The sequence below is a fragment of the Caenorhabditis briggsae genome (assembly GCF_000004555.2).
Source record: "Caenorhabditis briggsae complete genome, chrII, whole genome shotgun sequence".
NCBI classification, from domain to species: Eukaryota; Metazoa; Nematoda; class Chromadorea; order Rhabditida; family Rhabditidae; genus Caenorhabditis; species Caenorhabditis briggsae.
In genome coordinates, this window is record NC_013486.2 from 6,018,550 (window position 1) to 6,030,889 (window position 12,340).

Sequence of the window (12,340 nt, forward strand, 5' to 3'; positions counted from 1 at the left end):
CACATTCTCAGACGTTGTTGTTATCTCTATCTTGCTTTCTGCTTTTATAGGCTTTATAATGAAGAACGTAAATGTTTTGTAACGCTTGAAAACAAAAAAAAAACAACAAATCTAGATCTAGCAAATATGATTTCAGATATACTTATTGGCCAAGGCAAGGACTTTCGAGAACTGCACACTTCCTCTATTCGCCATAAGCTTCGTTGGAATTGGAGCAGTGATTCTGTTACCGAGCGGATTTCCTTCTTCATCCAGCAACACAATCATATTCTTGTCAGTCACCGGGACGCCATGCTTTCTATAGTGTGCATGGGTGTTGGCTCCGACTACGTAGGCTTTACGCATTTGACCTCGAATCGCGACAAGGATCTGAAAACAAACATTGAGATTGAGCAGATTATATCATCCAACCTTGTCTCCTAGTTCGGCATGCGGCATGTGCTTTGCACGTCTTCCTTGTTTGTAGACGTGAATACAGTACGGCAACTTTCCAGTCGTGTCAGCTTCCTTGCCAAGAGCCGAGTTGTCAACCACGTTTAAGCGAGTTCTGCGATGAATTCCCATGCTCGGAGCTCTGGTTCGATGCTTTGACAACTCGTATCTGTATAAAAATAGATAACTTTGAATCTAATTTTTACTAATATGTCTTGGCGATTCGGAAGAACTGTTTATTCAAAAAAAAAATAAGAAAACTATTTAGCGTGCTGCTTCAAACATAGAATGCTCCGTTCCACACTTTTTTAGATCGCACATCTTCTGGGGCGTTGACCATTTCATATGCACAGTGTCGACATCCACTTCCACAACACTTTCCTTTTTGTAAATGATGTGAAATCGTGAAAACTGAGTAGCCCGTCCGTGGATCTAGGTAAGTGAGCTTCCGATCATTGATAGCTTTCATGTGTGCCATATGAATCGTCCTTTCTTCACTGGTAAGCCCATCGTAATTCACCCACGGAACTTTGGCTTTGTTCACCGCTGCTTCAAAAAGCGTATAGTTCGCGATCATCTCTCCTTTCTTATGCTCAACCAGTTCATAGCCATTTCCTTCAGACTTTGGCTTGTAATAAACCGGAGCAGCATTTGCTTTGGAAAGTTTGATGCCTGTTTTGGTTACAATAACATCGTAGTCCTTTCGTTCCAGAGAAGACTTTTCATCAGGTTTTGTTGAGAATTGACGACTGCAAAGAGAACTGTTACAACCAAAGTCGGCGTTGTTTATCGGTGAGTGAATAGAATAAAGTTCTCAACTACGGACATAGTTGTAACAATTCCCTAGCAGACATTAATTCAAGAAAGGTTTTTTTCTTCCTCAGCGCCAAGAGTCTATTCTATTTCTAGAAAATTTCACTTACTCTGGTTGTGGCCACCATCTGCCTGAGGCACTGCATCTTGAAGCTATTGATGTGTTGAAAACGTTCGATAGTAATCGAGAGAGCATTCCGCTGCTGCTCGGTAGATTGGCCATACCTGCAAATGTACTTTTTCAGCAAAAAGTTTAAGGAAAGGTTAAAAAAGAGCGAGAGCGAGTGAAATGTGCTTAATTCGACGCGCAGATGTTTCCGTGTGTTTGCACAGCTTACATTTTGAATTACGACAATTGTTGCCGCAGCTTTTTTGAGACTGCGAAATACATTTTCCAATTTTAGTCATTTGAAGTCTTCTTGATTGATTATTTTTCCCAATTATAATAACGACCTGCTTTTCAGTGAGACTCATTTCGGAACATGCGCCAGTATGTTCGCGTCTAATAGACAACTTGGAAACGGAAACTCGGACATACACCGCCGTCGCGAACAGGTACGGCCAACTTTTTGAAACTATATTTATCGATTTTCCCTCGTTTTTTCTGATTAGCTAGGGTTTTATATCATCAATGAGATTTAACATAGTTCTACATCTTCTCTACATTATGATTCTTGCTTCTATAGCTTTCTGCATAAACCTCCTGTTTTTTAAAGTAGAAAATGGCGGATAAAGGGAGCTTGCCAAGTCTTTTCTTCCTAAATAAATTTCATCAATGCATATTGTGTCCCGCACCTTTTGTAAAAATTGTTCCACCTATGGCTTTCATGTCTGTCACTTCTCTCCCATTAATTTCTCCGTTCACAAAGAGCCAAAGTCTATTTTAACATGCATAAAAATTAGAGGAAAATATTAGTATTTTTTTTTCATCCGTTTTCCGACCTCTAGTCAAAAATCTAGAAGCTATGGGGAGTTTTAATCATTTCCTTAATCCCTTTCAAATTTGGAGCTATAGCGAAAACAAAAATATATTATGTATATAGAAATAATCCTGCTACAAATTCGTTTAAATCTATGTTTGCTCCTGCACCAGATATGACTTTTTTAGTTTTTGAAACTGGATACAGACACAAAATCTAGAAAATTAACCTCACATTTTCCTATTCTAATTAACTCAATATTTTCGGATCCTCGAAGTTTCGAGTTTAAAAACCTTAAAGGTGGGGGGACAGGAGATTTTACGGGGGATTTTTGGGGCCAGAGTATGCATTCTACCGTGACGGTGTACAACGCTTAATGTCACTCTGCGTACAGCTGTCGTCCTCGCCTTTATGTATGCAATCGGGCGGCCGCTTTCTCTTTGCCCGTGTAGCTCAGTCGGTAGCGGCGCCGCACCCTCAATCATCGCCCCAGCAAGTTCAACTTCTCGAGGGGCATATTTAAACGAAATATCGGGAACATTATTTTTTTCATGTCCCCCCACCTTTAAAGTGGCTTACCGTAAATCCTGTATTAGAAGGGGACCCTTTAATAGAAAGGTTCTTCTAATTGAGGGGCCCCTGAAATAGAAGGACCCTCCGGAAGCACCTTGGAACAATAGAAGGGCAGCCCTTCTAATACAGGTTTTTTTCCGAAAATGCCGAAAACGCGTTTTATACAATATGAAGACAATTTCACAGATAAAGTTCAATTTGATGCTTCTAATATGTTCGTACCTGTCCATCGCTTTTCCGAAGATTTTTCGCTTCCCATCATTGCGCCAACCTTCTCCGCGTCCTTATCAAACAGCAGACTGTCCGACACAGTTTTTTTCTTTTTCTCCAACTTTCACTACCAAAAATATCAGAAACACATGTTCTCAACATTCTAATAAAGCGTTTCTGGATTTCAGAAGCAAGCGAACGTCGCGCTCCGAATGATGACGTCGTTCGCACAGACCGTATTCTATGTTCTGGCTGGATTGTTCAACGTATTTCTTCTCTACTTTCGAAAAACAAACAGAGCGGTTAGTCATTTGGCGCTTTCAATGAGATATTTAAACCGAATTTTCAGTATTGCAAGTATCAAGTTGTCAAATATCACAGTAACATACCCATGTCTCCTCTCACAACGCACAGATTATGTAAGCATTTTTTCAGCGGTTTATCAATTATTTAAATAAGTTTTTAGTGACTGTTAAGAGGAAAATCCTTGTCTTGGATCTCGACGAAACGCTCATTCATTCTCACCACGATGGTGTGCTTCGCCAAACGGTCAAGCCAGGAACGCCGTCTGATTTCACGATACGGGTATACATTTTTTGTGTTTCTGCTTTTTTCGAAAGTTCTTTTTTCCAGGTTGTGATCGATCGTCATCCGGTAAAATTCTCAGTTCACGAACGTCCACATGTTGATTACTTCCTTACTGTCGTCAGCCAATGGTACTGTTTCTCAGACATTGTATTCTATTAATTGAAATGCTCTAGGTATGAGCTGGTAGTGTTCACAGCAAGTATGGAAGTATATGGATCATCTGTAGCTGATAAGCTCGATCGTGGACGTGGGATTCTCAAGAGACGGTAAAAACTAGCTCCTGGACGTTTCAAAACCCGACGTTTCAGAACTTTTCTGCATTTTTGCATAGAGATTTTTGCACACCAAATGAGTATTGCTCATTTCAATTTGTTGTTTTTCTGATATCTCATTCGTTTTTGTCTACCGTACTTCGAACAATGATAGGTTCACACTCGGAAACTGTCCAAAAATCGAAAAAATAAAATTGAATATTTCAAAAACAATGTCATTAAAACAAAGTATGCAAAATGCCTCAGAATGGCCAGCAAAATTTTGGCGTACTTTTAGACACCGTTTTTGAAATTTTCATATTTTCCCGATTTTTGGACAGTTTCCGAGTGTATAACCTATCATTATTGGAAGTACGATGAAACGACGTGGTTACTAAACTTCCAGAACCCAATAAACTATTTGTTCATATATTTCTGAATACTTTTTTCTAGGTACTTCCGACAGCATTGTACCATGGAGGTTGGCGGCTATACAAAGGATTTATCGGCAATTCATCCAGACCTTTCCAGTATTTGTATCCTCGATAACTCCCCAGGAGCCTATCGAAAGTTCCCACGTTAGTGTCTTCATACATCGAGTTCAACCTAATTCTGATATTTTGCAGATAACGCAATCCCAATTCCCTCCTGGTTCTCCGATCCAAACGATACGTGTCTTTTGAATCTCCTTCCGTTCCTCGACGCTCTACGGTTCACATCAGACGTGCGAAGTGTTCTCTCCAGAAATATGCAGGTGCTGCCAGAAACACAAACCGTCCAGTACTACTGAATAGGCAAAAACAAAGGATTATACCGTAGTTTCATATCTCAATTCGTTTCAATCCCAGTCCCTCAAGTTTTCCCCAGTCTCATCCTTCCTCCTGAATCATATAATTGTTCTTCCTGATTTCAAAAGTCGTAGGACCGTACCTCCCCATTTATCCGAAAGTATTGAAACGGGTTTTACACCTCCTTCTCTTTTTTCCTTCTGAAAATGCGTTTCTTGATTCCTGCTAAGTATTTATTAATGGTGAAAATGGTGTACGTTTAGGATAGCAATTCACTACATCTCCCATTTCTAATTCCCCTTATAGAATCGACATTTCTAGAATTTGTTCTTTTTCTGACACTACCTGCATGTTCCCCCATCTCCCGTTTCCCCATTTTCTCAGAACTGCAGTTTTACATATTTATAGATTCATAATTAAATTTAAAATTGACAAGTGCTACAATTTAACTGTACTTTTTCTCCCTACACACGATCAGTCTTTTTTATATTATATATACACATATAAATAATTTATTGACAAATTATAATCGACATTAATATGATTCACCTCGCCTCCCCACATCTAAAAGTTTTAAAAAATCGGGATATAATTAATAGATGATGCGTTGAAATCAATAGTCAATGTCCTCGAGAATGTCTCTCTTGTGTGTTCCGCCGAATCGAAGCATACGGCATCTGAAAATTCATATAAAACGTTTTTTTTTCAATCTCAATCAGTCTCGCGCACATGGTTAAACTGCTCTGGTAAGCTGTTGCGCTCTATTGAGAAAGTGGCGTAGCGAAGTTTTAGGCCGTTAAATTTCAAATTTTCGGAATTTTTAGTGGATTTTCCAGCTTAAAATCACTTTTTCATGGTCTCAAAACGTTTCCATGTCACCTTCTCGATGGAGCGCAAAAGCATAGCATAGTAAGTCGAAGTATGTGCACGGGGTTGCAACAAAGTACATGCATTCCGATTTATCCCAGTGTTCTTGGGCGCACTGCGGCTCGCGACGCGGCTGGAATTTGTTTTTTACCTCCGTGTTACTGTAGTATTACGGTTCTTCGCATTTGAGCGCATTTACAACAAAACGACGAAAAACACCGCGCAAAATCCCGCTTTTAATGAAACTCACTTCTCCGGATAAAAAATACACCACGACTCGACGGATGGTGCAAGAGCACGAGACTCCCGATTGACAATGAGAGTTGGGAACGAAGAAGTCGTTGAAACGAATAGTGCGAGAAGCAGCATGAGAGCACGGAATGCGTTCATTTTTAATAAGGGTTCTGAAATAAGAAAAGACTATTGTGGGCTTCGAGAATCTCGTATTTTGCGATCATTGAGAAGATATAGAGGATATTAGTCGCGGCTTAAAGTTTTAAGAACATCCGTTTCGAAAATCTAAAGACCAGGAATTAGTACATTTTGGACAGAGATCTTTTCCAAAAATAAGAGGATTTTAAATGAAAGTCAAACAAATTTGGAATTTGCTTTCTCAAGCTCTGGTCAACAAATAATGGTTTAAAAGACCCTCTTGAAGAACAATTCGTTGCGAAATGAGAGTTTTATTATGCTGGTATGTAAAATCGGAGCTGTGGAAGAGAAACAGCGATGGCCGTGGCTAAATATCCTATAATTACAACTACCGTAATCGAAATATTGTTTTATTTTTTAAAACTAGATTTTCACTTTTTCTGTTTTTTTCCAATTGCTGAAAACATTGACCGAAAATGCACAAAATCGAAATAAAAAATCCGGAAGATAAACATATTTTCAGGTTACGGTAGTTGTCTATGTGGGATCTTTCGGCGAGCTGCAAAAGAAAAGATACTAACTGTAAGGAAAAAAAGTCAGAACCTGAATAAGTACTGAAAACAAGTGCAACAACATACAAGAATCCAACAGAATCCGTGAGAATGAGAATTCGTGTGGGAATTCAAACTTTGATTTATCGAAGTCATCAAAAAGTCTAAACTGTTCTGTTCAGGGGATCAAAACTACTGGTCAGTTGATGAATCTAATCAAAAATGTGTAGTTCCAGAACCTTGGAGCTCGAAGAACGGGATTGATTCATAGTTAACTGCAGTAGTAGATATCTAATAAATGATTCAAAAACTTTTTTTTTAATTTGTGACTTGAATGCCTTTTGGATATGACTCCTGAAGTCAACTTCAGCTCAAAAACAAGTCTTTAAGAGTCAGAAAATCGACTCTTTAAGATTTGAAAAAAAAACAAACAAGCCGGGAGGAGAAGTGTTTTGGTTCTATTGTTTTTTTGGTTACGTGGAGAGAGCTCCAGCTGAATTTGACCCCCTTTTTCACCTACTGCTATCTAACAAGGGAAGTGTTTTCAGACGGGCTTTGAGAATTTGCTGAAAATTTGTACAAAGGTACTTTCGAACATGCTGAAAACGGTTTCAGCAATATCTCGGTCCCATTCCCAATAGGAATCAAAATATGATCTCTCAAAGTGTTTTCAGTACTAAATTTATGCCACAAACGCGTATTTTTCGAGGTTTAAAACTCGATTTTAGGATGTTTTTGAATACGAAACTCATTTTCAAACATTACTTCATCTGAAATAGTTTTTGGAGAGTGATTTTTTTACAGGGAGTGATTTTTTGAAAATTTCTTGAAAAGTTTGAAAAAATGTTCCAATCATTCAGAAACATTAAAAATATCATTCTGACAAAATTAGGTCTTTTGGCTCTGAAAATCTCAAAAGTGTGTTTGTCGTGAGAACTTTATCTATCACAAACTTCTTAAATATTGCTCGAAATTAACTGAAACCTATAGAAATAGATTCAAGTCTTGTAAGTGATCGATTTAACAGCACCCCACCTCAAAAAGAGCAAAATTGAGCGATTTTCAAAGACTGAAATCGTCGTTTTTTAACGATAGGATAATGTAAGGACAGGTCGAAAATATCATTTTTAAATTTTTCATCAAGTTCTCATAAAATACTTTTTTACTTGGAAAACAATTGAAATTCGTCAAGAAGTATCAAAAAGTGTCTAGAGGGCCGAACTGGAAATCAAAAATTGGTTTCAAAAAACGCAAAAAAAGTTTTACCACAGTGGGGGTGGAACCAGCATTGTCACCCTTTTACCACAACACCACACAGCCAATATTTTCTTCTAATTAGAATAAATCGGAGTTATTTTTTCAAAGACAATACACAATCCACAGAACTATTAGTAGAAAACTCTATAAAGCATTGTTAGTGATCAGAATACCCTGTATGAATAGCATTACAACTGCTGAGGAACGGGTCGTTCTTGAGGCGCAATATCTAGCAAACGGGCCGTCGCCGGCGCGGAAACTGGCGCGGCGACTGCTCTTCATTTAGCAGGTGCCGCCCCGGCGCTCGCCCGTTATCCACCAGTCGCGCCTTGCCTGTGAACGCGAATTTGGTAGAGGAGGGAGGGGGAACCTGAAATCGCTTGTGTGGCAAAATCGGCCCAAATTTTCAGACGAAGATTTTCAGGTTTCTGGTGAGAATGGCCTAGATTTTCTGTCATCGTATAGACGATGTCTCAAACTATATGTACTGAAATTTTCAGAAAATTCTCAATACCCGTCTGAAAACACTTCCCTTGTAAGCATCAAATCTCAAAAAAGCACCGAAATGAAATTGGGGAATTGGGCCTTATTGTTAGAATATGATTTTCGTCATGTGTTCCGAAAATCGACGAAGGAAAACTGATTGGAATCAGAAGGCAGAACGAAGTTATGTAAACAGATTACGGTAATTGAAAAAAGCTCTTTCCTAGAAAATGGTTATTTAGAAGTTGGTGTCAAGTTGGTGTTTTGAAATGTTCTGATTTTCAGGTGTTGAGAAGTTCATTGAAAATCTACAGTAATCTAATTTTCTTTCAAAGAGCCAAATTTTGAGCTCTCAATACAATTTTCTCCATTATTTTTTGTGTTTTTGGATTGTTTGTCTGTTTGATCAAAAAATATCAACAAAACTCGAAAAAAATTTTTGATCAAAAAAAATCACATAAGAGTCCCCCCTTATGTGTTTTTTGAAATTTTCAAAACTTGTGGAATGACAGGCCCGCCGGGCCGGGCCTCCGAAATTCGGGAAAAAGCCCGGCCCGGCCCGGCCCGGCACGGCCCGTTACAAGTATGAATTTCTGAATTTCTGAATTTCTGAATTTCTGAATTTCTGAATTTCTGAATTTCTGAATTTCTGAATTTCTGAATTTCTGAATTTCTGAATTTCTGAATTTCTGAATTTCTGAATTTCTGAATTTCTGAATTTCTGAATTTCTGAATTTCTGAATTTCTGAAATTTTGGAATTCTGAATTTCTGAATTTCCGAATTTCTGGATAATAAAAATGGCAAAAATTACAGTAATCCAGAAATCTACCGTAACCCAAAATTTTTTCGAATTCCGAAATTTCCAAAAAAAATCGGCATTTTGAGATTCCGAAATTCTGGATTTCTGAAATCTGAAATACCGAAATTGTCTTCTTAAAATATTTTTCGGTTAAAATTTTTTTTTTTGAGAAACGTTATAGACCACCTGAATTGGGCTGAATAGGGCGATCTGGAAAGTGATCAGCTTCGACCACATGTTGCCATAACTATGGCTACTTAAAAAAAAGTTTTTTTTAAAATTTCAACTTCTGAATGTAATCTAGATTCACTATATTTTGAAGGCTTTCAGATCCAAAAACTTTAAGGCACACTTTCAGTTCTTATCGTAAAACCTATATTAGAAGGGCCTCTCTAATATAATAGCCTCCGAGAGGGACTCTGAAAGATAAAAGGGTCCACTGTATTAGAAGGGCATACATTAGATGTACGTTTTTCGTTTGAAATTCCGGAATTTGCACATTTTCACAGAAACTTGTTCTAAAACTGATATTTGTTCTAAAAATTGCTTAATTTTGGTGAAGCTTTCAGATTTTCAAGAATTTTGAAACGAATTTTTTGATCACGAGTTTTGAGAAAAAAACCGAAAAAATAGAAGGGCCCACTCTAATTGAAGGACCTCTGTGATAAAAATACCCTCTGGAGGTACATTCGAGCGTTTAACTATATTTTCTAAAAAATTTCGATTCAAAGTTCATTCCGGGCGGAGTTTGGAAAGAGCAGATGAAGGGTGTCAATGGAAACTGGTGAGAGGACCCATAAAAATTAAAGGACCCATACAGTATGGGCCATACTATTTAAATGTGGTTTGAGGGGGTGCAAATGCGTTGAAAATGGGTCTTGTGGTTTCGTTTGTTGCTCATGACAAAATGCCCGACTACTGTTGCTAGAAAAATTTAAAATCTCGAGAAATTTCACTCATAAAATTGTGCAGAATTGGTAAGGTGAATGGCTTCAAAATTCGATCGAAAATTATGATTTCTGCAAGAAATCTTTACGATCGAACAAAGATTCAAAATTTATTCTTAGAGTAAGAAGAGTGACTCGTTGATGAATTATATAGACGACACAACATCTTTTCAATATAAGAAAATGGGTTGAGAATGGAATAAAACAGACAGAGAATGATCTCATTCTTTTTCTTTTGCTTCTTCTGGAGTCACTTTCACTTTTCAAAATTGGCTTTCATCCACGAAGCTGTGTATAGCCTTCGCCGTCGTCAACAATGAATGAGATGAGAGACCTCACGGAATTACGGAATTCGATAAAGAAAATAAAAACACCGGGGACTCGGTATTCAAATTGAATGGCCTGATTTTATTTATTTTTCGCTGTATTATGTTCTAGATTGAAATCAGAATCGGTAGACACCAATTAAACGAAAGGAGATAAGGCTTGAGCCAAACAGACACAAGGAGGAAACAATCCCATTTTTCAGAACCATAGATTTTTCAACTGATAGAAGAAAAAGAAGGCGTGTATGACGTGACGTGGAAGATGGTGTAAAATGAACAACGAAATCTGAAGAGAAAAGAAAAGGGCGGAGCTTGGAGAGGGCGTGGGGTTAATGGAAACTGGTGGGAGGAGGACCCATAAAAATTAAAGGAATCGTACTATTTGGATGAGGTTTGAGGGGGCAGCAAATGAGTTGAAAATGGGTTTTGTGGTTTGGATTGTTGCTCATAGAAAATTGCACGACTACTGTAGCTAGGAGAAATTTCGAAATCGTGAGAAGTTTTACTCACATAGCTGTGCAGTTTGGAAATTCGATCAAAAATTATGATTTTGCAAGAAATTTCAGAAATATTCCCATACCCTTTCAGGACTATTTTGAAGATTGATAAGATTTTGAACGAAGTGTGGGTGATTTTAGGGTATGTGAAATGTATTATTCCGGTACCAAAAAATTGGAACCGTGGCAGAGAAACATCGTCGGCCGTGGCCGAAGGTCCCACAAGGAAATCTACCGTAACTTAAAAATACATTTATTTTCGTTAATTGTTTTCTCAATTTTCGTGCGTTTTCCCTCATTTTTAGAAAAATTGACCGAAAACTCACTAAAATCGAGATACAATGAAACCTGTAATAGAAGGGCCCCTCACACTTTCAATTTTAAGCTCAATTACCTCGGTTCCTGTGAAAGTCATCAAAAATGTGTCCACTGATAAAATGTTTTTCATAATATCACCAGCATTTTATCAATTGACAAAATTTCGATGGCTTTTATAGAAACCGAGATAATAGGGCCCTTCTATCTCAGTTTTACGGTAATCTCAGAAAATATAGTAGGTTACGGTAGCTGTCGTTGTGGGACCTTCGGCCACAGCTTCTATTTTTTGTTCCAGAATAATTGAAAAATTGCCAATCTACTGAAAAATCTAAGGCCGTGCACTCAAGTGCCATATGGGAAAAATTAATATTTTCTAAGTAATTTCAATTTCCTATAAATGAATTACTTATAACTTATTCACTGAATGCCCTAAAAACTACACTAGATTCAAACTTCGTTCAAACCGTCACCTTCGAGCCAATGTATCTCAATTTCTGTAAATGATACCAAAAACTGATTAACTGATAAAATGTCATTAGAGTTTACGGTATCTTACTTGGGACGGACCGAAAAATAAACATAAAGATGAACAAGTCTACAAAACTTTAATCATTTTCCTTATATACATCTCTGAATTTCTGAGTCAGAAGATTTCCAGAAACACTATATACCGAGAACAAATGAATTCAAAGGCTAGTATCGGAAGCACTTATCAACTCTAGAAAGTTCTCACGATTCCAAGTCTCGTGCAATATGTTGTGACATGCGTGGAAACTGAATGACTGGATGAAGACGTCAGGCATCACCTTCAGAATCTAGAAGAGATTCTGAAAGTTACTAAGGAGCCAGAAACTTATTCATCACATGTCCGTTGATCTTTTTGGCCCACACACACATTCAGGAAATTGAGAGTGAATATGATGTGCTCGAAATATCAAAATGAGATTGAGTAGACACGGACATTTGCAAAAAAGAGAGAAGAGGATATATATTTTGGAAATCTCAACCAAATCAAAAAGGAAATATGAGTCGTTCGGTGACAGGATGGGGCACACCCTAAATCTACAAAATGACGTTGGAGAATATTCATTACGAACGATTCATAAAAGATGTCATTCTGGAAACTCTTCTACTTTGATTCATGTTTGTTTAGTTCTGGAGAAAGAGAAATCATATTAAAAATTAAAATTGAAAAGGAGCAAACTGATTTTTCTGAGCAGATGGACAGATATATATTGAAATAGAAAACCTGTAAAAGAAGGGCCCACACACTATCAAGTTTGAGATAATTTATCTCGGCTCCTGGTAAAGATATAAAAATTTATAAACTGATAAAATGATTGTAAT

The 12,340-nt window shown here is 37.6% G+C and overlaps 3 protein-coding genes across 3 annotated transcripts; 1 reads left to right on the forward strand and 2 right to left on the reverse strand.

Moving 5' to 3' along the window:
- Positions 1-132: 132 nt before the first annotated feature.
- On the reverse strand, positions 133-1,468 carry Cbr-mrpl-14 (the record flags this gene model as incomplete). The annotated part of the gene is made up of 3 exons (XM_002646694.2): positions 133-369; positions 412-601; positions 1,356-1,468. The coding sequence occupies 3 exons, from the start codon at positions 1,466-1,468 to the stop codon at positions 133-135; spliced, it is 540 nt and encodes a 179-aa protein (XP_002646740.2).
- Positions 1,469-3,163: 1,695 nt separating this feature from the next.
- On the forward strand, positions 3,164-4,577 carry Cbr-scpl-2 (the record flags this gene model as incomplete). Its single annotated transcript, XM_002646696.1, has 7 exons — positions 3,164-3,250; positions 3,298-3,367; positions 3,415-3,533; positions 3,582-3,664; positions 3,710-3,802; positions 4,241-4,365; positions 4,414-4,577. 7 exons carry the CDS (start codon positions 3,164-3,166, stop codon positions 4,575-4,577), a joined length of 741 nt encoding a protein of 246 aa, XP_002646742.1.
- Positions 4,578-5,188: 611 nt separating this feature from the next.
- CBG13137 lies at positions 5,189-5,832 on the reverse strand (the record flags this gene model as incomplete). The annotated part of the gene is made up of 2 exons (XM_002646697.1): positions 5,189-5,252; positions 5,693-5,832. The coding sequence occupies 2 exons, from the start codon at positions 5,830-5,832 to the stop codon at positions 5,189-5,191; spliced, it is 204 nt and encodes a 67-aa protein (XP_002646743.1).
- Positions 5,833-12,340: the final 6,508 nt, after the last annotated feature.